The sequence below is a fragment of the Typopeltis vanoorti genome, chromosome 2 (assembly GCF_054136105.1).
Source record: "Typopeltis vanoorti isolate ZY-2024b chromosome 2, IOZ_Tvanoo_1.0, whole genome shotgun sequence".
NCBI classification, from domain to species: Eukaryota; Metazoa; Arthropoda; class Arachnida; order Uropygi; family Thelyphonidae; genus Typopeltis; species Typopeltis vanoorti.
Window position 1 is genome coordinate 88,983,558 of NC_143550.1, and position 26,177 is coordinate 89,009,734.

At 37.3% G+C, this 26,177-nt stretch overlaps 1 protein-coding gene across 2 annotated transcripts in view; it reads left to right on the forward strand.

The window, feature by feature from the left end:
• Positions 1–26,177, forward strand: part of LOC150109235 (uncharacterized) — a 415,237-nt gene that overhangs the window by 56,110 nt on the left and 332,950 nt on the right. For both annotated transcript variants that reach the window (XM_090406508.1, XM_090406517.1), the window contains exon 3: positions 21,881–22,049. In XM_090406508.1, coding sequence (XP_090262634.1) covers positions 21,881–22,049 — 169 coding nt within the window. The remainder of the gene's footprint in view (positions 1–21,880; positions 22,050–26,177) is intronic.

Genomic DNA, 26,177 nt, shown 5'->3' on the forward strand with positions numbered 1-26,177 from the left:
TGAAAAATGTGATCTGAGTCCTGACACCTTGCATCTTGCCTAATCTTGTACTGTACTTGCTAGTGAAGTACTAAAAAATTCCTTTTGCAGTAATGTATTCATTCAAAAAATAAAAGAATAAGTGACATTCTGTCATTTGCAGAGTTAGGGAGAAGCATGAGAAGATAATGTTATAGCCATCCACAAGGATTTATTAGGCTGGTGATGTGGACAAATGACAGACTGTCTTTTCAGTTTTGTTGAGTGTAAGATTTTACAATTTGGAAAGCAAGGACAGAATTAATGAAGATGTATTGGAGTAGGTATGGGATCCAGTGTTGATGACAATCAGTAAGCTAAAATTTTGAGGACACGGAAGAATTTTGGGGATAGCATAGTAAATTACTGCAGTGATGAGGAGAACATGGAAAGTTAGAGATATTAAGAAAGAATACTTTGTACTGCTCATGATCAGCAGTACAAAGCACAGGCAAAAAGGGTGACCAATATTGTAAGGGAGGCAAAATCAGATTATGAGTAATTTTGCAACGAGATCACAGTCATCCAGTAGGGAAATACTGTAGCATCGTGTGATAGGGGCTAATGTCAGAATGCACAGATGAATTAGAAGAGCTTAGAAGTTGCAGAACCTTAATGCAAATACAGCCATGGAATCAAATTGGATATCAGCTTGTGTATTATATTACAAGAATTTGGCTATCCCTTTAACTGAGCTTTTGTTCTGTAAGGTTCTCCCTCGGAAGTGGCAGAATAGTTTTATAGCATAAAGAAGCACCAAGGCAGTTAGCTATTTATAGACCATTCAGTATCTCAGTAGTGGTGATTTAGATATTTGAAAGGTGTTACAAAAAGTGTTTTTTTCCCCTAAATTATATTGTGTAGAATTGTATAATAGTGCTTTTGGGGTATTTTGTTTTAAAAGTGGTCACTTCAGTTATCTTCATTTACGTGGAAGTGCTAGTTAGCATTATAGAATGGCAGCAGTGGCAGCAAAGAAGTGTCCACCAGTAGTGCGGAAGGCCTCAAGTTTTTTCCCTGGACTTTTTACAGTGGATAAGATGTGACAATTGTTTTATGTATGTGTCCAAATTCGTTAAAGATTTATGGAATGTTAGATCAAACGATAAAAAACAACATTTTCAAATGTCCTAATCTTTCATCACAGAAGTGTGATGAAAGATTAGGACATTTGAAAAATGAGAACAATGTTACCAGGAATAATCAGAAAATGGATGGAAGTGCATGCGATGGTAATAATACAAGTGACATGGAAGAGCTTAAGCAGGACTTAATGAAAATGAGGAGTCAGGTTATGTGTATTATTATTATTCCAGGCAACTCCAAGGAGTCTACAGACTCATCAAGGTAAATGCATGGAGAAGGAAATTGAACGTTTAAAGAAGAGCATAACTAATGTAAATGACAAGGAAGTTAATAAAAAGAAGCAAGTATCTAAGAATGATAAGGTTGCTTTATATGGTGACTCAATCTTTAAAGGTGTGGTAAAAAATAAAGGGCACAAGACATGTTTTACAGGTAGTATAATAAAACGAATATCAGATGCTTTGCATAGAAGGAAGGAAGGAACGAGAGTCAGAATTAGTGGTGGGAACAAATGATTTGAATAGTGAGACAAAGAATGTAGAAAGGGATTTGAAGAAGTAGCAGGAAGTGAAGGATAATAGTGTCATTGGGAAAGTGGTTAGTTTGTTTCCCAGATATAACAGTAGTGAGCTGAGAAGGAGAACAATGAACATGAATAGCAAGTTGACTGAATTCAATTTGTGAATGCATGGAATGAATTCAAAGGAAAGTTAGAATGGTTCAAAGCTGATGAAATGTATTTAAACGAGTTTGGTGTTGGTCATTTGGAGCATTTGTTGTTTACTAAAAGTACACAGGATTCATATGAAATTAGTACCACTAAGAGTTAGAGAGATAGAGGTTGAGAAGTAGATTGCAGAAGGACGAGAAGAGAATGGTTACAAAGGTGAGGAAGTGATTATAGCAGAGAAAAGTGATGCAGTGCAGAATGGTAGGGATGATAAGAATATAAATGAAAATCAGAGTCAGGATCAGGTAAACAGGGATGGTCAGAATGAAGAAAGAAGTGCGTTATAGCAGAGACAGTAAAAAGTGATTGTGTTGATGGGATGTCTCTAAGCTTGGGAGAATTGTTATGCTTTTATACTAATATACAGAGTATCAGAAATCAAAGGGCCAAGTTTGTAGCATTGATTGAATCAGCATGCCCAAAGATAATTGGCATAAGTGAAACTTGGTTGACTGAGGATGATTATACTGTCGGAACTTGAAATGGTAGGATATAGAATTTTCCAAAAGGATGGAAAGATGAAGAAAGGAGGGGGGAGAGTATTGTTAATGGTAGCAGAGGAATTGTGGATGATAGTAGTATGTGTAAAGATTTTAAAGCTGTTGTGTGAAGTTGAGATCAGAGAGATAAGTTTGGGAGAATTGTTATGCTTGTATACTAATGTACAGAGTATCAGAAATCAAAGGGCCAAGTTTGTAGCATTGATTGAATCAGCATGCCCAAAGATAATTGGCATAAGTGAAACTTGGTTGACTGAGGATGATTATACTGTCAGAACTTGAAATGGTAGGATATAGAATTTTCCAAAAGGATGGAAAGATGAAGAAAGGAGGAGCGGGGGGGGGAGAGTATTGTTAATGGTAGCAGAGGAATTGTGTCCTTCAAGAGTCAAAGCAGACGATAGTAGTTTGTGTAAAGATTTTAAAGCTGTTTGTGTGAAGTGGAGATCAGTAAAATGGTATATCTAATGGAATGCTGCTGTAGGCCAGGGAATGTGGAGAGTATTGATTGTGAAAAAATGTTTAGAAAAATTAATTGGGCAAGCAAAAGGAAGATGATCTTAATGGGAGATTTTAATTATAGGAATGTGGATTGGAAAGAAGAAATAGTGTATAGTAACAAGGAGAGTGAATTTGTTGAGTTTCTGCAAGATAACTATCTGAAGCAGCATGCAATGATATCCTCACATGATGTGGTTGTGAATGAAGTATCAACATTGCCACATATTGATGAAAGTGATTATGAGGTACTGGTTTGGGAGGTAGTCAAACAGGAAAAAGTTATCAAGGAGGTCTATACATGGAACTATTAAGATGGGTGATTATCAGAAGCTCTGTAGTCAATTAGAATCAATACATGGGGTTGATGAATTGCGTAGAAAAGATGTTGACAGTGCCATGGAAATGATAAGGCAGTAACTGCATGCCAAGAGCTAAGTGAATAAATAGAGTAGGAGTGAGATGGATGAACGGTGAAATCAAGCAAGCAGCGTTACAAAAGAAGTTGTTATGGAGTAAGTACAATACAGTTTGCAATGAACAAATACATGAAGAATATTAAGTGCAGGCCAAAAAAGTGACAAGCATGGTCAAAAAAAAGAAAAAGTAGAATATGAGAGGAAATTAGCCAGTCAGGTCAAAGCCAATCCAAGGGAATTTTTCTGCTGTGTGGCAAGCAAGAGGAAAAATAATTGTGGCAGGTTGATACTGGTGGATAATTATGGTAGCAGAATAACCATAGCAAATGATATAGTGGAATTATTTAACAAGCACTTCATCAGTGTATATTACTGTGCAACATGTAGAAGGGAGGCGAGAATTAAAGTTGAAAAAATCAGATGTGTATCAAGTTTTTGCTTGGGTTAGATGTTAATAAGGTTGTGGAAATGGATGAAGTATCACCACGTATTTTTAAAGGATGTGCAAAAGAGTTGGCCATTCCCTTGACCTGGTTATTTCATGAAAGTCTTGCAGTGGATAGAGTTCCTAAGGAGTGGAAAGAAGGCAAAATATTGCCACTCTACAAGCATGGTTTGGGAACAGAAGTTTTCAATATACAAGAGGTGTTCAAAAAAAAGACCGAACCTTTTAAATATTGTGGTGCCGCAGCTAATGAGCACACCTCACAGCAGGTTTTGACAACAAAATGCCATTTGCCCCATTCTGTTATGAGCATTAGTCGTTGAGTTGCATCTGTTGAAGTGAGCATATGCACAAGCTGTTCGTCGGATTAGTGACAATGAAAGAGCTTGAAGAACAATGTGTGTGTGTGTAAAATTTTGCAGAGACATTTCAATTGCTTAACCAAGCATATGGTGAGGACTGTATGAGCTGAACACAGTGCTATGAGTGGTTTTAAGCATCGATGGATGAGTCGGTCAAAGATCAAGGTGATGTTTGTTGTGCTTTTTTGATTGAAAGGGCATTGTCCATTATGAATTTGTACCACGTGGTCAGATGGTAAACAAAGAGTTGTACCAGAAGTTTTAGCATGTTTGAGGGATGATATTTGTGTAAGATGAGGCCTGAATTGTGGGAAAACCAGAATTGTTTCTTGCACCATGACATCGCTCCTCATCCACAGTTATATGGCAGAACATCAGACATCCACCCTATTCTCCAGACTTTGCCCCAGCAGACTTTTTCCTGTTTTCCAAACTTAAAACCACTTCGAAAGGACGTCGTTTTGCTGAAAGGAGGTTCAGGAAAATGTGATAAGAGAACTACACGCCATCACAGAAAGTGCATTCCAGGAAGCATTCCAACAATAGAAGAAACATTGGGAATGGTGTATTGCCAGTAGAGTGGACTACTTTGAAGGTGACAGTGCTTAAAATGTTGTAAAATGAGCAATAAAGTCTTTTTAGCAAAAGTTCAGTCTTTTTTTTTTAAACATGCTTTGTAGACTGGTCTGTATATCTAATCAATGTGTTGGAAAAATTGGTTAGAAATAGAATACAGGATTGGGTTGATTGACATAGATTCTCTATGATGGTTAGCATGGGTTTGTGAAAAACAGGTCTTGTTTTAGCAATCTGCTTATGTTTTTATGTAAAGTGATGAATGTGTTGGATAAGGGAGAATCATATACAGTGATATTCTTGGCCTTTTCAAAAGCATTTGATAGATTATCATGATAAATTGGTGTACAAGCTGCTGAGGATAGGAATAAATAGTATATTGGTTAGATGAATCAGAGATTGTCTCACTGAACGATACCAGCAAGTTTTGTATGATGGTGTCATGTCTCAGAAAAGGAAGGTGACCAGTGGTGTGCTTCAGGGTTCTATTCTTGGGCCTCTACTGTTTAACTTATTTATTAATGATATTTCATGTGGATTGACTGCAAATCTTTAAATGTTTGCAGATGGTACACAGTTAGGTAGAATTATCAGGAGTAGTGCTGATGTTAAGATTTGAATAGACTTTTAGCTTGGACAAATGAGTGGGAGTTGCAGTTTTAATGTTAATAAATGCAAGGTGTTACACTTTGGGATATATAGATATAATGCTATGTACTGTATTGGTGGAGCTGTACTTAAGGAAGTGGATGAGATTTGAGATTTTGGAGTGATGGTGGACAGTGAACTGAAGTTCTGAGGACACATCACACATGTTGCAGAGACTGCACATCGTATAGCTGCTATGATAAAAAGTACATTGACATGTAGGGGTAGTGGTGCCTCTATATAATGCATTGGTCAGACCTCATATGGACTATTATGCTCAGATTTGGTCATCTAGTTTCATTGTGATATGGAAACACTAGAGAGGATCCAAAGACAAATAACCAAAGTGATATCAGGGCTCTAAAGCGTTGGCTATGTAGAGAGTTTGAAAGAGAATTTGGATTTCAGACTGGTGGAAAGGAGGAAAAGAGAAGATATGATAGACAACCTTCAAGTTAGATGATTGATATCAGATTAATGCAGAAGAAATTATAAAAAGAGCAGATGTTAAGATGGGAAAAATTAGAGGCCATCCCTGGAAGTTTTATAAAGATGTGTTGAAGAAGGTTGTGAGGAGTAGATTTTTTTATCTGGTGAGTTAGTGAGTGGAATGCATTACCTGAATGCGTTGTAAGTGCAGGTAGTGTAAATAACTTCAAAGCTCATTATGATAAATTTGTTGCTGGTTGAGTGGGCCTCCCATAATGAGTCTGTTGACTTCATGGAGATTACAAAATAATAATAATATTTGAGAAGATCTTCAAAGGCAGTATTCAAGATTGAGGGGGATGGGAATATGATACTCTATGGGATGGTGCAAGCATGGTAGGTCATGCTTTAATAATTTGCTCACTTTTCATAATCATATGATAGTTGAGTTGGATTAAGGCTATTGCTAGATTATACAAAGTTCTTGTAGTTCCTGGTTCTTTCCAGATCAGAGCAAATTGGGACTCATCTATAAACAATACCTCATTGGTCTTGGGTCCAGGTAATGTGGAGCTTAGCCCATTTCCAACATTCTCTCCTGTACTGTGAGAATAGGGGCACACAGACTACAGGTTAGTTACCTATCATACAGACCACCTTTGCAAAGCCTGCATACAATGGAAGCAGATACCAATGTTTCTGTAGCCAGTGCGAGGTTGTATTATAGTTGATTCAGGGCAGCACTCCTGTCTCAGCGAGCAGATAATTGGAGATATTGGTCACAAACTGCAGTTGTTGTCCATAGCCTTCCTTCACTGTATCTCCAGGATGCTGTTTAGATGACTGTTGGAATTGGTTCCACAGTCTGTGAACCAGAGAATGATTTGCATGCATCCATCTACTACCTTTGATGGGTCTGTAATCTTACAATGGATTGCTACCTGAATTCATCAGTTATGTGGAGTACTGGTTGGTTTTGTTGTTGGGGCTTTTTGGCTTTCTTTTGCTGGTTTTTGGGTGACCAAGTGTTTCTTGATCTCGCATTGGATGGTGGGATGTCTGCTACAGTTGCCGCATTTAGCTGACTCTGTTTTTGATTTTTTTGCAAGAATCTGTTGTACATTCATTAACAGCAATGTTATGATTTGCTGAATTTTTGGCAACAATGGTATTATCCTGTTGATACCTTCAGTCATAGTGATTTTGAATTTATAGCCAAGTCGCAGTTGGTTTTAGAGTGTAGATCTCTCGTTGGTTGCTGTTTACTGATCATTGTTGACTTCACATCAGTTCCCTTAGTATCCCATTGCAAAACACACTTCCATTTGTACACATATATTGCTATATAGAAGAACTAGTGTTCAAGATATTTCAAGCACAAAATTTGTTTGCTTATTCTTGGGTAAAGGATTATAATAAGAAAATATCTTGTCAAGTGCAATGTACTTTGTAACTTTTTTTTTTTAATAATATGGGAGATACCATTTAACTACTTGTATAGGGAAAATATTCCACTTCTGAATTGATTTACATTGGCCATTCTGTGGGCTGCAACAAGATAAGTAAATTTTATATTTAACAGCAATATTGTTAAATTTGTAGATTGAGTGTTACTGTGAGATATTTGAGTGTGGAACACTATGTTTGGTTAAATGGGGGTGAATAGGGGTGTCGGTTTAATGCAGCAAAATGTAAAGTCTTGAAGTTTGGGATCCATCGATGGGAGGCTGCATACTCGATTGGAGGAGCTGTACTGGAGGAAGTAGGGGGAGACGAGATCTGGGGGTGATGATTGATAGAAAACTGAAATTCAGGGAGCATATTGCAAAGCTGGTGAGGGTAACCCAGAGGATTGCTGCAATACTGAGAAGGACGCTGACCTGTAGAGATAAAAGAGTTATCATTCCGTTGTGTAAGACCCTGATCAGACCACACTTGGACTGTTATTCTCAAATTTGGTCCCCAGGATTTGAAGGGGGATAAATTAACTGTGGAAAGGGTACAGAGGCACATAACAAAGATTATTATTATTATGTGACACCTCCAGGGAGTCCAAAGACTCATCGAGGGAGAGTGTGCCAACAGCATCGAATGATTGATTTCCGTCCAACTACTAACCACACTCAAACTTGCTTAACTTTTTGCATGAGCCACTAGTAGCAGAGACTCTACTATAAAGTTTTTCATAAAATTTTATAGTAGAATTTTATAAAGTTCTTCATAAAACTTCATCTAAAAAGAATATAGATTACAGTAAAACCATAGTTATCCCATACATTAAAGGCTTATGAGAAAAAATCAATAGAATCCGACTGTACAATATCAGTTATCAGGATCGGTTAAGGGAATGTGGACTGCAGAGTTTGATGGATAGAAGGAGAGGTGATATGATTGAGACTCTTAAACTGTTGAGAGGCAGTTAAAGGGGGGGGGCATTGGGGAGTTTTTTCACTTGGTGAAACAGCGGGAACAATTGATGACAAGAGGCCATCCCTGGAAGTTTTGAAAGGAAACTGTGAGCAAGAGAGTGAGGAGTGGGTTCTTTGCCTGGAGGGTGGTTGAACTGTGGAATGCATTGCCTGAGAGAGTGTTGAGAGCAAGAACGGTCAGTGAGTTCAAGGAGTGGTATGATAGACTGTGTTTCCTAAGAAGGACCTCCCACGATGAGTCTTTGACTCCATGGAGGCCTGAATAATAATAATAAAAATTTCTTAGCCAGCATTACTTCATTGTTCTTGTTAGTGTTTGACACAAAATGGCAGTGAAAGGTAGATAGATCGCTGAAATAGTAGGCATGAAAGATGAGTAAAAATGGTGTGGAATCTTCAAAAATGGTATGGTGCCACTAATGTAGTACATATGCATGCATGGGAAGACATTGTAGATTTATGTAGAGATGTTGAATAAGAGAAAAGAGTGAGTGTGGGTATGTAAGAAATGCAATGTTCTGATAGACCATGAGGCTTGTTTAAATATGAGTAGAGAATATGGCATCTTATTATTATTATTATTATTATTACGGGTATCTACATGGAGTCAGTAGACTCATCGCGAGAGACCCAAACTAGCAAAACAATATCTGTCATATCTCTTCTTGAATTCATTTACAGACGAAGAGCTCGCACTAAGTCAGGCAATGAATTCCACTCATTCACCACCCTCCAGGCAAAAAACTTTGTTCTGACACCTTTGTTAACCTTTCAGTAATTTAAATGTTTCTATCATATCCCCTCTTCTTCGCCTATCAACCAATCTCTGCAATTCACAAGCTCTCAATCTATCAATGTAGGGAGCATTTTTTACATCACTCACCAACTTGGTCACTCTTCTCTGAACCCTCTCCACAGCCTCCTCATCTCCAAGGAATCTTAACTGAAATGGTAGTTGAGGAAGATTGTGCAAATGTTCAAAAAGTCTGGTGAAGAGATAGCAATGAAATGAGTTCAATTGACAATAAAGTGGGTGATAATGACATTGTAAAACAGATTGCAATTAATGGTAAGAGGACAGCATACAAGCTTGTGTGACTTACAATAAAATAGCAAGAGTGAATGGTAGTGAAAAAATGACACAAGATTTGAAAGCTGAGTTGGTGAAGATGAAACATGCAGAGTGAAATGAAGAGAATTGTAGATATGTATGGAAGAGTGAAGAAGACAGAAATGACGATGAAATATATAAGCAAATTAGCAAAGAGAACAGGAAAAGGTGGATCGTTATGGGTAATTTTAATTATGTCAGTATAGTAGTTGGGATAAACTTCTGCTCATACTCAAGCCTGTGTGAGCAGAAGTGAGCATCAGTGAGCTAATGAAAACAAAAAACATCTAGGGAGTTATTTTGATGCTTAGCCAGCAAAAAAACAGGAAAAAAAAGATTGTGGTAGGACAACATTGATTGGAGAAAATGGTAGATGGGCAACTGCCATGGAGGATATAGTTGAGATATTTAATAAGCAGTTCATAAAGGTCTCATCCATGTGAATGTGACATCATGGAGAGTTCGAGAGCAGTGAATGAGGAGGAGGAATGACTGACTCTAAGTGAGCAAAATCTATATGGAGAATTAAGCAAACTTGATGTTAAAAAGGCTTGTGAGATTGATGATATATCAACACATATTTAGAAGGAATATTCTAGGGAGTTGATATCTGCCTTGGCATATTTGTTTAATATGAGTCTTACATTGGGTCAAGTTCCGGAAGAGTGGAAGGAAGGCAGGATTGTACCATTTTATAAGAGAGATAACAGAACACGAACTACAAATTTCAGGCCAATCTGTGTTTCAGGCATTGTGGTTTAAGTGTTGAAGTGGTTAAAGAAAATTAGAATCCAGAATTAGGTTGAGAAAAGTTGTATACTCTTTTATGGGAAGCAAAGATTTGCTAAAGGAAGATCATGTTTTATCTGCTTACTTATTGCAATCAGATGACAGCAGCATTGGATGAAGGAAATGGACACACGGTAGTGTACTTAGACTTTGCAAAGGCTTTTCATAGATTACCACATGATAAGTTAATAGTCAAACTAGAGTGCATGGGATTTTATTATTATTATTATTATTATTACCACCCCAAGACCTCATGGAGTCAAAGACTCATCTGGGAGGTCCTTTTATCACACATTTTATATTAGACTAGTGCATTGGATTAGAGATTGGCTGTCTGATAGGTATCAACAAGTTTTGTATGGGGGGGGGGCAATATCCCAGAAGAGGAAAGTCACTAGTGGTGTGGTTCAGGGGTCTGTTTTAGGGCCATTGCTTTTTAATGTCTGTGCAGTTAACCTAGTGGCTTTGCACTTCGCAACCATGTGCATGGTTGCAATGTGCAATGGGGGAAGGAGTGTCCTAGGTTTGATTCCCATCAGCGACGTGAGAAGCTTAAGGATCTTCCTCAGCCATAGCCAAGTTAGCCGGTCTTGAGCGTGGACAGCAGGATTTTTTCCACCAGTTTATCTGGGGTTTTTCATCCCGCAAGCAGGCAAACTGACCCCGTGAACACACAGGGTACAGTCATAGGATATAGTATGGCAAGCAAGGCAATGGGAAACTACCTTGTTCATAGTCATTTCCCTAGATGGTGGGAAATAACTGCATCTAAACAGCTGAAAGGCTATTAACCTCACCAACAGTAGCTTTTTAATCTGTATTTTAATGATATTGGGGAAGGTTTGAATTGGGTATTCATGCATTTGCAAATTATGCAAAATTGCGAAGAACTATGAGAAGTATAGCAGATGCTGTATCTTTACAAAAGGACTTGAATAGACTGAGTGAATAAGCACAGGAATGTAGTTAACAGTTCAATGTTGCAAAGTGTAAGGTTTTAAAATTTGGAAAACAAAATTGAGATGTAGAGTATATACTGCAGGATATATTGAAGGAAGTGGAGGAAACTAAGAGATCTGGATGTGATGATGGATAAGGATCTAAAATTTAGAGGACATTTCTAAAATTTTGAGAACATTATAATGAATTCTGGCATTGATGTGGAGGACATTTTCTTTTAGAAGTAAGGTTCCATTGCATAAGGTCTTGCTTTGGCCACATCTGTACTATTGTGCATAGATTTGGTCACCTGGTTTTCAAAAGAATGAAGCGGTATTGGAAAGAGTACAGAGGTGATTGACTAAGGTAGATTCTGATCTCTGGAATGTTGAGTACGAAGAAATGTTGAGAAAATGATGAGGAGTGGAAGTAACTTAACTTACAGAGTCTAATCTTATCCACTAGAGTAGGATTGCACAGATTGCAGGCCGCATGTGGCCCTCCGTTGATTTGCTGGCGGCCCGCCTCACCATGTATTATTTTAACTTTAACAAGTTACACGATAGGTAATTTTTAAAAATGGTACATGCGCAAAGCAAAGTAGCTGTGACGTTACGATTGCCTGTCTACTTACAATAATCAGTTAGTAATGATGTTAACAAATTTTATAATTCGTCTATTTGTCATATGAGTATTTTGTTTTTGTAGGTGCGGTTGCTACAATTAATTATCACCCCTAGGAAATGGTAAAAAATAAATTCTACAATGGATAAAGCAGAGCCACATAGGAAATGCAAACTACAGAATGAAAAATGGCAGTTTCAGGATAGCTGGACTGAAAAATATGGTTTTGTGCAGTCGTTTAATAATATCGTGTGCTTGATTTGCAAAAGTGCTGCAGCCATACCAAAAGAATACAATATAAGGAGACACTATGAAAGTCTGCATTCTACATTTTCAAATCTACCCGAAGAAATACGTAAACAAAAGATTTCATTATTGAAACGAGAATTGTGACAGGTCAGCAAGTGATGTTTACAAAACCTATTCAAGATTTGGAAATCGCAACAGAAATAAGTTTTGAAATATCTCACCTTATAGCAAAAAGGTGCCGATCATTTACAGACAGAGATTTCATTAAAGATTGCCTTGAGATAGCTGCTAAAAAATTTGTTCTGAATCAGCCAAAAATGTTGAGAAAATTCAGTTAAACAGGATGACTGCAAAGAAGATTACTGCAATGTCGGAAAATGTAAAGGACCAATTAACATCTTATTCAAAGAAATTTGCCTATTTTTCATTAGCTAGTGATGAATCAACTGACATTACCTCCACAGCCCAGTTGTTAATATTTACACGTGAATAACACAAGAGTTTGAGGTTAGTGAGGAGCTGATTGGAATGAATTCATTGTCAGATCAAACGAAAGGTAATGACATGTTCACTGGGCTTTTGGAACAGTGTTCCAAAATTGATTTAGATCTGACAAAATTATCAGGTATCACGACTGAAGGAGCTCCTTCCATGATAGGAGCTAATTCTGGATTGGTAACATTATTGAAACAGCATTTGGGACGGCACAATGATGAGTTGATACAATTCCACTGTATAATCCACCAGGAGAGCTTGTACCCTAAGAAACTTGGATTTGAACATGTCATGAAAGTTGTGGTTTCAATGATTAATTTTATAAAATCCTGTGGCTTTAATCACCGACAATTTAAAAAGTTTCTTGAAGACAGTGAAAGTGAATATGGTGACTTAATTTTTTATGCAGAAGTGAGGTGGCTAAGTCGTGGACAAACATTGGAGCGGTTCTTAAATTTAATTGATGAAATTGAAATCTTCATGACCGAAAAAAACAAAAACGTCCCTGACATAAAAAATCCGGATTGGTTATGTGACTTAGCCTTTCTGGTTGACATTACTAATCATTTAAATACGCCACTTCAGGGCAAAGATCAAATGGTTACTCAACTTTACAGCCACATTTTGTCTTTTCAGTGCAAGTTAAATCTATTTCAAATACAACTGAAGTCAGGGTATTACATCCATTTTCCTAATTATAAGATGGTTTCTGAAAAGTTCAATGTCAATTTCAAAACTGTGTATGTTGAAAAGATTGATAACTTGATATTAGCCTTCAAGGATCGGTTTTCTGATTTTAAAAAAGTGAAACCGTTGCTTGATTTATTTAGCAATCCTTATTACTAGATTTATTTAGCAATCAAAAATGCACCCGAATCAGCACAGCTTGAACTCATCGACATTCAAAACGATGAGAGCCTGCGAAATAAATTTAACAAAGGCAATTTATTAACCTTCTATCGTTGTGTCGATAAAAACAATTATAAATGGTTGCTAGATAATGCATTAAAATGTGCAAGCCTCTTTGGCTCAACATATATTTGTGAACAAACGTTTTCAGTCATGAATATTAACAAATTGAAAAATAGGAATCACTTGACTGATGAAAATTTAGAATGAATTTTGCGGTTGGTTACTACAAAACTCAAACCAAATATCAAAACAATTGTCAATTCAATGCAATGTCATGCATCAAATTAAATTCACTTACTTTTTTATTATCTTTTTTATAACAATTATGATAGGTATAAATAAAATAAACAATATATGGTAGATAACTTTCAAGTTTTTTTTTGGCGGCCCTCCCATAAGTAATAGCGGAACTATGTGGCCCTCGGCCTTAACAAGTTTGTGCATCCCTGCACTAGAGGGATGATACGATAGAGACATACAAGTTGGTAAGGGGCTGTAATAAGATTAACGTTGAAAAGGTTTTTTCATAAAATAGTGGAAAATGGTGAGAAAACAAGGGATCATCCCTGGAAGCTGTATATAGAGGATTGAGAAGCAGATTTTTTTGCATAGATGGTTGTGAATAATTGGAATGCATTTGAACGTATTTAAGGTGTAGTATGATGAGTTGTTGTGTATGATGTATGACTAAGGGACATCCCAAGACAAGTGTTTGACTCTATGGGGGGGGGGGGTCTTTGGATAATAATAATATTTAATCTTAGTATCCTCTTGTGTCAAGCTCTCCGAGTGATCATGTTTAATGATGTTTTTCTTTTGGCTTCGTGAGAAAATGTGGGTTTGAATCCAACTTTTGGTTGGAGAGTGAACACTCTAACCACTTGGCCACCAAGGCCATCCAGTAGCTCATCATTCTACCTTAATCATGGAAGGGACTTAATAAGCAATCATACCACCCATAGCAACAGTGTAGCATCCTCAAAACACTTGCACATGAAACCAAGGCTATATGTTCAAAATGACACAGCCCTTGCTCCTGAGATTACATACTATCACAACACTTTTTAGCCAATAGCTACCCCCATAAAATGTAAAATACTGCATGCCCCCCCTCTATTTCTCTCCTACAACTAACACCGACAATCACAGCAAAAGGACAGAGTGATCATAAAATCATGCAACCCAGAAATAACACATCTGTTTTGAGGTTAATTACAAGTATATGAAAAATAAAACAGTACGCATACAGGATATAATCAGACCTTTATAACAAAAGAAGAATAGGAATCTCGTTATAACATATGTTGAAAGTGGCCACCTCCTTCGTGAATGCAAACTCGTGCTCTTTTTACCAGGTTTGTTGCCATCTTATGAAGCAACTGCACGCTGATGTTTTCAATTTGCTGTTGAAATGTTCATTTTTAGTTCATCCAGTGTGCGAGGATTATAATTATTACTTGATGCCTCTAAAGAGTCCAAAGACTTATCAAAGGAGGGCAACTACTCTACAATTGTCTGTCTCCACCACTCAATTCACCAACTACAGCAAATATCTACACTAACGCCATCTACTGCCCACCACCATTAGTATTTTCACAGACAATCACAAACATCCATGCACACAGTAAGATGCGAACCTGCAGCCTTTTGGCTAGAGAGCAGATACGCTAACCACTTGGCCAACCAGGCCAACATTATTCCGATAAACAACACCTTTAAAATACCCCAAAAAAGGAAAAAATCTGGTGATTTTGAAGGCCACAATTCTTTTGAGATGAGACGGCCACCGAAGAATTCTTGCAACAAAATGTATGGTACTATTCGATGTATGGCACGTGGCACTCTCTTGCTGGAACTAATGGCATTCGCTGACATCAAGGAATGCCACGAACTGTGTGATGTCTTGGTAGATGGAACTATTCACTGTCGTTTCGAAGAAAATGGGTCCCACTATACAATGGCATGTTATCACACACCAAACGCATGTGGATTTTCACATGATGAAATCCTATTATTTTGACTATTCACATACCCACTGAGGTGAAACCAGGTCTCATTACTGAAGAAAACTGTATCAAGCATCTCTATATGATGTTCCTCAAAGAATGTGCATAACCATCTGCAGAAGATTATTCATTTGCCTTTATCTGGTTCCTTCAGTTCATGGACTGAGTGCACATGATACGGATGAAGGTGTAACCATCTCGCAGCTTTCTGAGCAATACTGTTTGACATTCTTGATTGCATGGTAAGTTTCCTGAGACTTTTTGTTGGGGATCTCTGCAGTGCTCGCTTTACCTCATTCATTTTATCATCAGTCAAAATGGAGGGTCTTCCGGAGTGATTCCTATCTGCAACAGACCAATTTCCCGAAAATGCTGCACTAATCTCATTATCATCGACTTCTGAGGACTGCTGTACCTGGATATTTCTCACAAAATTCCTTGGCAACACGTTCATAAGAATGATTAGTGAAATAACTTTCCAAAATGAAAACTTGTTGCAGCTGCGAAAAAGACTTTGCACTTCCACAATGAACAATGCTACACTGAGAACAACCCATACACATCACAGTGAACTTGCCATCCCTGATAGTTTGTAATCATATGATGATGACATCTAGTGGCATAAGGAATGATTATAATGATTTGGAAACAATTTCATTGACACAAATTCAAACTGTTGGTTGTGCAACTTTACAATTACCCTATATTTCCATCTCATATATGTGCAAAATAGTATATCAGAATCAATATCTAAAATTCTCCACAAATATAATCCCTATACTACTTTCACACCTCACATCTAACTAGCAATCTTTGTGGAAGGTACTCTACATAAGCTTAAGCTTATGTTTGTTCTGGGCAAAAGTGAAAATGAGAGTATTCATTAATGCAAATTCATTGCTGCATTGGGTGGAATAGATTACCAGAGTCTGTTGTAGATGCCATCAGGGGTGCGCCAGTAGTGTCCGGCGCCTGTGTGCAAAATTTTAGTTGGCACCCCTATCTCCTCCCACCCCCTTCAATAAAAAAATCACTTTAAAAAAATGTTTTTTTTTAAAGTATTTCCTCCTCTTTGGCACCTTTACTATCCTGGTGCCTGTGTGCATCACACACATTGCACATATGGGCGGTGTGCCCCTGGATGCTATGACTGTGGATGAGTTCAAAGCAAAGTATGATAGATACTGCACAAATATTGGATAGTTCTTGACTTAATGTTTAGGGCTTCCCCTCGATGAGTCCAAGGACTCCTTCGAGTTGCCAATAGTAATAATAACAACAAATGATGAGAGGCAGTATAAATCAGATGTCAAGAGATATGAAAAACAGGGATGATGCAACAGAAGAGTAAAATATGTATAATTTCGAGTGTTTTATTCTCCTAAACTGAAGGCTACCAGAAATTGATAGCCTTCAGTTTAGGAGAATAAAAGATTGTTGGGATGGACTCTCAGACAGAGATAATAGAATAGCTGCAGGATAGCAGTAATCAGTATACAGGTACTGCATTGCTTATCATTAAAAATAAAGGAATTTCTTAGGAAATTTCCATTTTATTTTGTTATGTTGATTTTAAACATAATGTTCTTGATTATGTATCCCACCCCAATCCAAAAAAAAAAAAAAAAAACCTGCATAATACTGGTTTTCTGTGGGAAAGTTGTTGGAAGTTTTTCCACTTAGTTATACTATAAATTAAAGATACCAAGAAATTATATACTTGGTTTAATCCTTTATCCAAGTGTATGTAAACAAGTTTGCACCTGAACTATTTTCAGGACTGGGGCAACTCATATAAAGAAGCTCGTGACTTCACATCACTTGCCTTAGTATCCCATAATGCAAAGCACGTCTCCTTGCGGACATGTATAATGCTATGCATTATGGTAAGGGCTGCTACTACCCAGACCAGTTTCGACCTTTATTGAGGTCTCATCAGTGGGAACTAGACCCAGAAGTGATACTAAGGTTTAAGTAGTGCAGAAGTCATATTTTATGTATTATGTAAATATGTTATATGTATATATGACTTCTGCACTACTTCAACCTTAGTATCATCTCTGGGTCTAGCTCCCACTGATGAGACCTCAATAAAGGTAGAAACTGGTCTGGGTAGTAGTAGCCCTTCCCATAATGCATAGCATTATACATGTCTGCAAGCAGATGCGCTTTGCATTATGGGATACTAAGGCAAGTGATGTGAAGTCATGAGATTCTTTATACGAGTTGCTCCAGTCCTGAAAATAGTTCAGGTGCAAACTTGTTTGCTTACTTGGATAAAGGATTAAACCAAGTATATAATTTCTTGGTATCCCTGTGGGAAAGTTGCTGTAATATGTCACCCACTCAGAATGACCAATAGGATAAAATGGGAATGTTTATAGTTTATACCACTCAATAAATTATTATTACTTTTTTTATTTTATGTTAATATCAGAAAATAAACATTTTAGTAATCAGCACTATTAAATTGTGGTAAATGTATTAAACTATTATCATGCTTGACAAAACCTTCTCCCAGAAAATTGACACAATCGAAAAAAAAGCTTGAATCAATTCACGATCAGCGTCTTGAAGCTAATAGAGATGCTGTCTCTACCTACCACACACACACAATGCCATGCCAGCAAGCTTTGCAATCTCGTTGCTTCTTCAGTTCATGACACGATCATGGCAGAAAATAAAAATACAATGACATCATCCTAAATTTCCATTTGGAAACTGACTCACCACTAAATTATCACATTTTCAGGTTCGCTGAACAATGCAATTTTGGCTCCAAAAAAATCATTACATGTTACAACTTTGAGTTCATGATTACACGGAAAGACAGAAAGAGCTTCCCATGCTTAATAAACGTAACTTGTGATACCCTGACAAGCAGATCGGCATCATATCAGCCAGGAACAGCAAGTCAGAAGGTGCCATCCATTTATCGTGTACAAGCCCAGCCAGATCTGATTTATGCACACCGTGAAGAAAAAAGGCAGCAATTATGAAAAGAATTGGAAGAGAAACATCAAAATGGAGAAGAAGCATGGACAATCAATTACAAAGAAGGGATATTAGAGAGAAAATCAAACTCTCTAAATAACCTGCATGAAAACCTGATCCCAAATACTAATTAGGGAACATGTGGGAACCATGTGCTCAAAAGCAAACTTCACAAAACCTTCCACATCCATTTCACAAATATATGTAGCCTCATTTCTAACCTTAATGATGTTCACTTCCACCTTCAGTCTGGAAAATTGGACTGAAGGTAGAATCAAAATCAGAAACTCAAATCTCAACTTACTCAATGTTAACCATCTCTGCTTTCCCAACTACAGGCTCTTTAACTATTTTCACCTCAGAGATGGGGGGGCTGTGCATATGTTCACTCTGATATACTATGCCAGAGAGTATCCAACCTGGAATCTCCCAGTTTTGATTTCCTTTGGCTAAAAATCACCTTACTTCATTCCACCAAATTCAGATGCTGTCTCTACCTTTCCTAATGCCAACAACCACTCTGAACTCTTCAGTCACCTTTCCTTAAATGTTGATTTTCTTCAATCCAACTCTCCAAAGAAGTCATATTCCTCAGAGACCTCAATGTCCACAATACCAGTGGCTTTCCACTTCCAACCACACAGATCTAGCAGTTAAAGAGGCTGAGACTTTGCAATCATAAATGATCTCACACAAATTGTCCACATGCAAACCAGTATACCAGACAATCTCAACCACTCCTCAAACACCTTGGATCTCTTTTTCACCAGTGACCTAAGTATGCTTTGATGTTGTCTGCTCTCTAGACACCTCAGACAATAATGTAGTACAGATCCCCTTCACCCATGGGGGAAGAGATCTGCACAACATTTAACACAAACATTCACACCCACGTATTGTATGACATTACCAGAAGACCAAGTTGGATGACCTTTGCAACTTCTGCGCCTCATTTCCTTGGTCAGATTACTGTTTCTGTCACCTGAGCCAAAGCTGTGTGCACTAAAATAATAATTATTGGCATGGAAACATTCATTCCCTGTTCATTCATCTATTCATTAGACATCAACAGATGCCATATGGTCACTCCAAACTACTATCCAATTTCTCTAACCATTTATTTCTAAAGTAATGGAAGGAACCATCAATGGCTAATTCCTACACCACCTTAAAAGACTCCCATGTAATAAATGACTGACAGTATGGATTCCCACACTGTCGATCAACAGGGGATCTGCTAATTTATGTCACTCATCTCTGAACAAACATCATGGAAATGTTTGCCAAATCTCAAGTGGTTGCTGGAAGCTTTTTTTTTTTTTTTCTTCACAACTTTGGGTCCATGATTACACAGAAAGACAGAATGAGCTTCTGTTGCTTAATAAATGTAACCTGTGATACCCTGACAAGCAGATCAGCATTCATATCAGCCAGGAACAGCAAGTCAAGAGGTTGCTCTTGATATTTCCAAGACTTTGGACCAAGGTTGGCACAAAGATATTTTGAGAAAACTCCCATCATTCAGTCTTCCCTCTGACTTCTACAATTGGGTAGCCAGTTGTAGAAGTACAACTGGCCTAGTTGTACTAGTTGAGAATCTGGCCCAAAAAAAAGCCAGCTTTTTTGGGGTCGGATTCTCACTTTGAGTGATGATGGATGGCTCCTTATCTTTTGTCCATTACAACTAATGCTGGTGTCCCGTGTGGTTCTGTTCTCTCACCCACTTACTTCTTTCTATACATAAACTGTCTTCTCCAGCTGACGTACACAGTTCAGTACACAGTTTTGCTGATGACAGCATATTGCACTCTTCCTTTTCGTTTGACAAACCCCAAAAATCACTCAAGCATTCATCAATGGAGTTTGGATAGCATTATCAACGTCAATGCCAGCAAAATACAGCTCTGCATTATTTCCCATGAAAAAAGAACCTTGTTTTTCAGTCTTATCCTTCACAATACTCAAGATGAGATTCACTTTCTTGGAATAACTCTAACCTCTAATCTCTCTTTGGCACAAAGATATTGCAAATATTGTCTCCTCTGCATTCAAAAAATTAGGCTACCTTTTTTTTTTTCTCAAGACATTTCTTTAACTCCAAATAGCTCTTAACCCTTTACAAATGACAAATTCACAGAATCCTTGAATATCTGGTGTGGTGTCCCTGAGAGCTTTCTGAAGATACTGGATTCTATACAGAAAATTGGTTAGATTGATTGATTAGATTGGTTAGATTGACCCCTTTCTCACTAATACACTTCATTCACTTTCACTCAGTGTCTGCAGCCTGCATCTTTCTATAAATACTTCTATGGCAGCTGTTCATCAGAATTGGCATCAATAATTTCTCCACCCTCTTGCAAATATGTCCTAACACGTGCAGCAGCTAACCAACATCCTAGCACAGTTCAACTCCAAACCCACAGAACAAATTTCTCCTCCTCTTTGTTTATCCCTTCCACCATTCGTCTTCCACCATCTTTCCAGGAATATAACCCACAGCTTTTGAAATCAAATGTGAATAAGCTACTTATTGCCCATTGACGGTACTAGGGTACAATTAATAACAGCTAAAAAATGAAGTTTATGAGAAAAACCGCAAAGTATACTCTATTCAATCACAAAAGAAATGAAGAAATTATGAAAGAATTAAAGCAGGAATCAGTAATAGAAAAAAAAAATAATAATTTTCATAATTTGTAATGGTTTGTAATTTAAAACAAGTTTTAAATTATAAACCATTAGGAAAAAGAAAACCAGGACATCCAAAGAGATTCAACAACTTCTAAGAACAGACCACTCTAGGCCTAAATCCTTGAAAAGTGTGATGATGATGATGATTTTTAAGAGAGACCTACAGGGAGTCAGGGACTCATTGAGAGATGCCACATACTACATGCATCAGTTATCATACTTGTTCTTGAATTCATTTGCACTGCTTACACACACACAACATACAATGGTAATCATGCACCACTTCCAATCATGCACCACTCTATGAAAGAAAAATCTAGATCTCACTGTCTTCTTAGTGGCATTCATTCTTAACTTCCAAGGATGCCCTCTTGTCCTTTCCCCACCCTCCATAAAATGAAAAATTCCATCAACTGAAATCCTGTATGACCATTTCTGAAGTTTGTAAATCTCAATCATATTACCCCTCTTTCTCCTGTTTGCTAGTGTCTGCAGTCTACAAATTCTCAATCTGTTTTCATATCAGTATTCCACAATCCTGATATCATTTTTAACACTCTCCTTTGCACTCTCTCCACTGTATCAGAATCACAATGGACACCAGGAGACCAGACCTGAACACAATAGTCCAAGTGAGGTCTTATCAAGGCTTTGTAAAGAGGCAAAATGATATCCTTATCTTTACATGTAAACGTTCGTTTCAGCATTGCAATTATCTTTTGAATTGTATTTGCAATCTTTTACTGCATGGTCCCTGAACTTCAACTTCCTGTTTACTAACACTCTAAGATCCCTGGCCTGATCACTTTCTTCTGGCATAAATATCAATGATGTCTGGTAACTAACTGACCAGATAACTCCTTGTGAGATTATATTTAATATAATTATAATTAGCACATTTATCATAATTATCTTTTAATATTTCAGGATTGCTGTGCTGGTTGCAAACTAGGAGTATATACATCCAGGAGAGATACATCTTGTACCACTTCTTTTTCAACATTTGGAGATCTGTGGGAAGAATCATTTCGTAACTGCTGTTTGCACATATGGGATCAAGTGTTACCAGATCAAGGAAGCACTTCAACAAAAAAATGTATATTTAGCATTTGTTTGTTTCCATCATAAACATATTTGTTTCTTTGCATGATTGAAACTATATTGGCTATATAATTCTAGTTACAACATGAATAGCACAAAATTATTATATTCATATTATTATAAGAATGATGCTGTATGATATTCCTAAATTTTGAGGGAACACTTCTGTCTGAAATAACAGTTGAGGAAAACAAAAACCACCTCTGTATCAATGAAATGAAATTATTGTGGAATTACTTAAGGGTGCTCGAAGCTAGAGTGAGAACTGACCAGGGCATAGATACCAATGGTGCATCCTCCTCTTCCCATGGTATACCTGTGTCCAGTGTGCACCGAAATAATGAGAATGTGCTGGTAATTTGTAATCTGGATGTTGACTGGGGACATTGCCCATTTTAAAGAATTATTTGAATCTTTAAGAACTTTCAAAACCAATGACCGAAACTCTGACTTCCTTTCTATTTACCAGTGATGAGGATAACAAAACACCCAGTTCTACGAACATGATAAGATTTACCTTTTTGATCTAACTTTCACTTTTGTCCTTTTTTTTTTTTTTTGGAACAAACACATCGACATCTTTTTTAGCCTCCATAAAACTGGATGTACTCTTTACCAAACCCAACTTTTCTTCCTCCGCTTTCATTCCTTCTGACCCTGTTCTTTGAAACAGAGACAGATTGAATGAAAGGAAAAAAAAAAAAGAAACTTAAACCAAGGAACTGGTTGTAACAGTAAAACGTTATCCACTGAAACAATTGAATATGGCACAAAAAACATAAGAAGTAGCACTGAGATAGAAGCAGAAATAGATGAGTAATTACAGAAAGGAGGGAGTAACCATATTCAACATTGCACGCAAAGATAGACATCTTGAATTGTAGCAAATTTCGAGTAATGTGATGTGGGCAAATTTTCAAGTGGGAAATTGCATGATAAAAATATTTATGCCTTTAATCTCACAGAAAGTTCTATCAATGAAGAAGCAGAAATATTTATCATTAGAGCAAGCAGTTGACATAAAAAGAAGAGCTGGTGCTTGTTGAGGACCTATAAAACAAAGTAGGAAAATAATTCCAGATATATGTTTTGGGATTTGGAGAAACAGTAAAGCTAATTATATTCACTAGATTTCTATTTATGAGATGGATTACTCATTACTAATACCATGTTTCAACATAAAGATATGCATAAATTTGCATTGAAAGGAACACATAAGAAACAGAATGCCTTATAATGTTACTGTTGATAGTGATATCCTTAGACTGGTTCGGGATACATGGGATATTTGTGCTGGAAAGTGATCCTTACTTAGTTTTGAGCAGAATACAAAAGAGTATTGCAATGGAAAGAGAGGGAAGGAAGTATGCACAGTTTGAAAACAAAAGCCAAATCTTAGAAAATGGTTGGCAAAATCTAAAAACAAAGAAAAAAATTGTAAAATTGAAAAAAAATTGAAAAAAAGAAAGAACCTGCTCCTTATGCCCTTGCTCACACCCTCCTTATGTAGTTTCCAGGAATGGCCCATTGTTATATCCCTTCTCCTATTCTATGAAAAATTTCTTCCACATTAACCCAGTAATAACCCTTTACTAACTTAAATGTCTGAATCATATCCCCTATCTTCCTCTTATTCACAAGAAGTTATGAATAAGAGGAAGACATTTACTAACTTAAATGTCTGAATCATATCCCCTGTCTTCCTCTTATTCAAATTGCATTCTTTCAATCTGTCTTCATGTCCCACATCCCAAAGATAAACCAGCTTAGTCAGTCTTTATCATCTTAGTCCTCTTAACTACCAGCTTCCACTTTATCAGCCTTCTTTGGAAACTTTCCAGTATATTCTCATCACCATAAAAACTGGGTGACCAAATCTGTGCACAATAATCCATAAAGGGTCTGATAAAGGCCTTATACAAGGCCTTTATCAAACCCTTATTAGCTGACCATTTCCATCCATACCTACTACAGTAGGTCTAATGGAAGGAACAGTGTTTTTTGTGAGGATAGAAAGGATAAGAAAGGATAAGAAAGTTTGATAAAGGCCTTATACAAGGCCTTTATCAAACCCTTATTAGCTGACCATTTCCATCCATACCTACTACAGTAGGTCTAATGGAAGGAACAGTGTTTTTTGTGAGGATAGAAAGGATAAGAAAGGAGGGGGGGTAGTGCTACTGATGACCTCAGAGGAATTATTATTATCATCATTATTATTATCCAAGACCCCATGGAGTCAAAGACTCATCTGGGAGGTCCTTTTATCATACAGCTCATCATACCGTGCTTTAAACACACTCAAATTCTCTGCAGACACCACACTCTCAGTCAAGGCATTCCAATCATTTACAACTCTGCATGAAAAAAACCTGCTTCTCCCCTACTCACACCTTCTTTATACAGTTTCCAGGGATGACCTCTGGTTCTCCCCTGATCTCCCACTATTTTCTGTAGAATCTCTCCAACATTGATCCTATAACAACCCTTACTAACTTGTAGATCTCTATCATATCTCCCCTCTTCCTCCTGTCTGCCAGACTCTGTAAATTGCATCTTCAAGCTTTCCTTATATTCGACATTCCAGAGGTTAGGAATGTCGAATATAAGGAAACTGACTAAAAACTGACTAAGGTGGTTACCTCTGGACCCTTTCCAACATCTCTTCATCCTTCTGAAAACCAGGTGACTAAATCTGGGCACAATAGTCCATATGTGGCCTAATCAAAGCTTGTTCCAGAATGGAACAAGAATCTCCCTACTTCTACAAGTCGGTGTCCTCTGCATCATTCCTAGAAGCCTTTGTGTTGTCTTCGCAGTTTTGTCAGTATGTCCCCCAAATTTCAGATCCTTATCACCTCCACATCTCTTATTTCTTCCACCTCTGACAATATATCCTCACCAAGCATAAATTCTGCATTCCATCTTTGTTTCCCAAATTTTAAAACCTTACATTTTGCAACATTGAATTCACAACCCCATTCCCAATCACTCAATTTATTCAAGTTTTCTTGTAAGGCCACATAATAATTCCACATCATTCTAATTATGTCCACATAATTCTTCTGCTGTCATCAGTAGTACTATACTACCATGGAACCAAAACTTCTTTATTTCTGCATGTTAAGGTCTTCTGCATCATTTACCATAATCTGATGTGATGTGATGACTTCACAACTTCTGCAATGTGACCTTTGAACTTCAGATCCTCGTCCACCACCCCTCCAAGGTCTCTTGTCTCCTCAACTTCCTCAAAAATTTCCCCCACTACGTGTACACTTTGCATCCCATTGTTGTGTACCCAGTTTCAAAACCTTACACTTTGCGACACTCAACTGATAGTTCCATACTGCCACCCACTCATACAATCTGTTCAAGTCTTCCTGTAAAGCTACAACATCCGCTTGATTCCTCATTCACTCTCTTCAGTTTTGCATTATCTGCAAACAGTTGTATATCGTTAGTTAAACCCATCCCAATATCATTAATACACAAGCTAAATAACAATGATCCCAAAACAGACCTCTGCTGCACACCAATAGTGACTTTCCTCTTCCAGGATACTGTGCCCTCATACACAACTTGCTGATAACTCTCTGATAACTATCCAACTCGCTAATCTATCATCTCCCATCTGCTCCAGTTTAGTCATTAACTTGTGTGTGTCAGTCTATCAAAAGCCTTTGTAAAATCTAAATATACCATCACATATGCATCTCCCTTGTCCAATATATTCGTCATCTTGTTATAGTACCTAAGCAGGTTGGTAAAACATTATTATTATTAGGTATAGTTTCTGGGAAAATTCCCATACTACTCCTCTTAAACACTATTATTATTATTATGGCTATTATAGCCTGTTTTTGTTTAGGAGTGTCCCTTATTTTAAATACATTGGCTATAATTACTCAAAAAAGGGTATATATACTTTAGGGCATTATGGGTGAGTATAGAAGGCAATTATAATAGAATAAAAGAGGTGGAAAAATTTTGTACATACCTTGTTTTGATACTAGGATGTCTTCCAATTCCATGATCCTGCTGAAGGTTGTTTATAACGAGGGGGGGAGGAGGAGGAAGGGAGCGTGGGGGAGTTTGACATGGGAAAAATAAATTTGGAAAC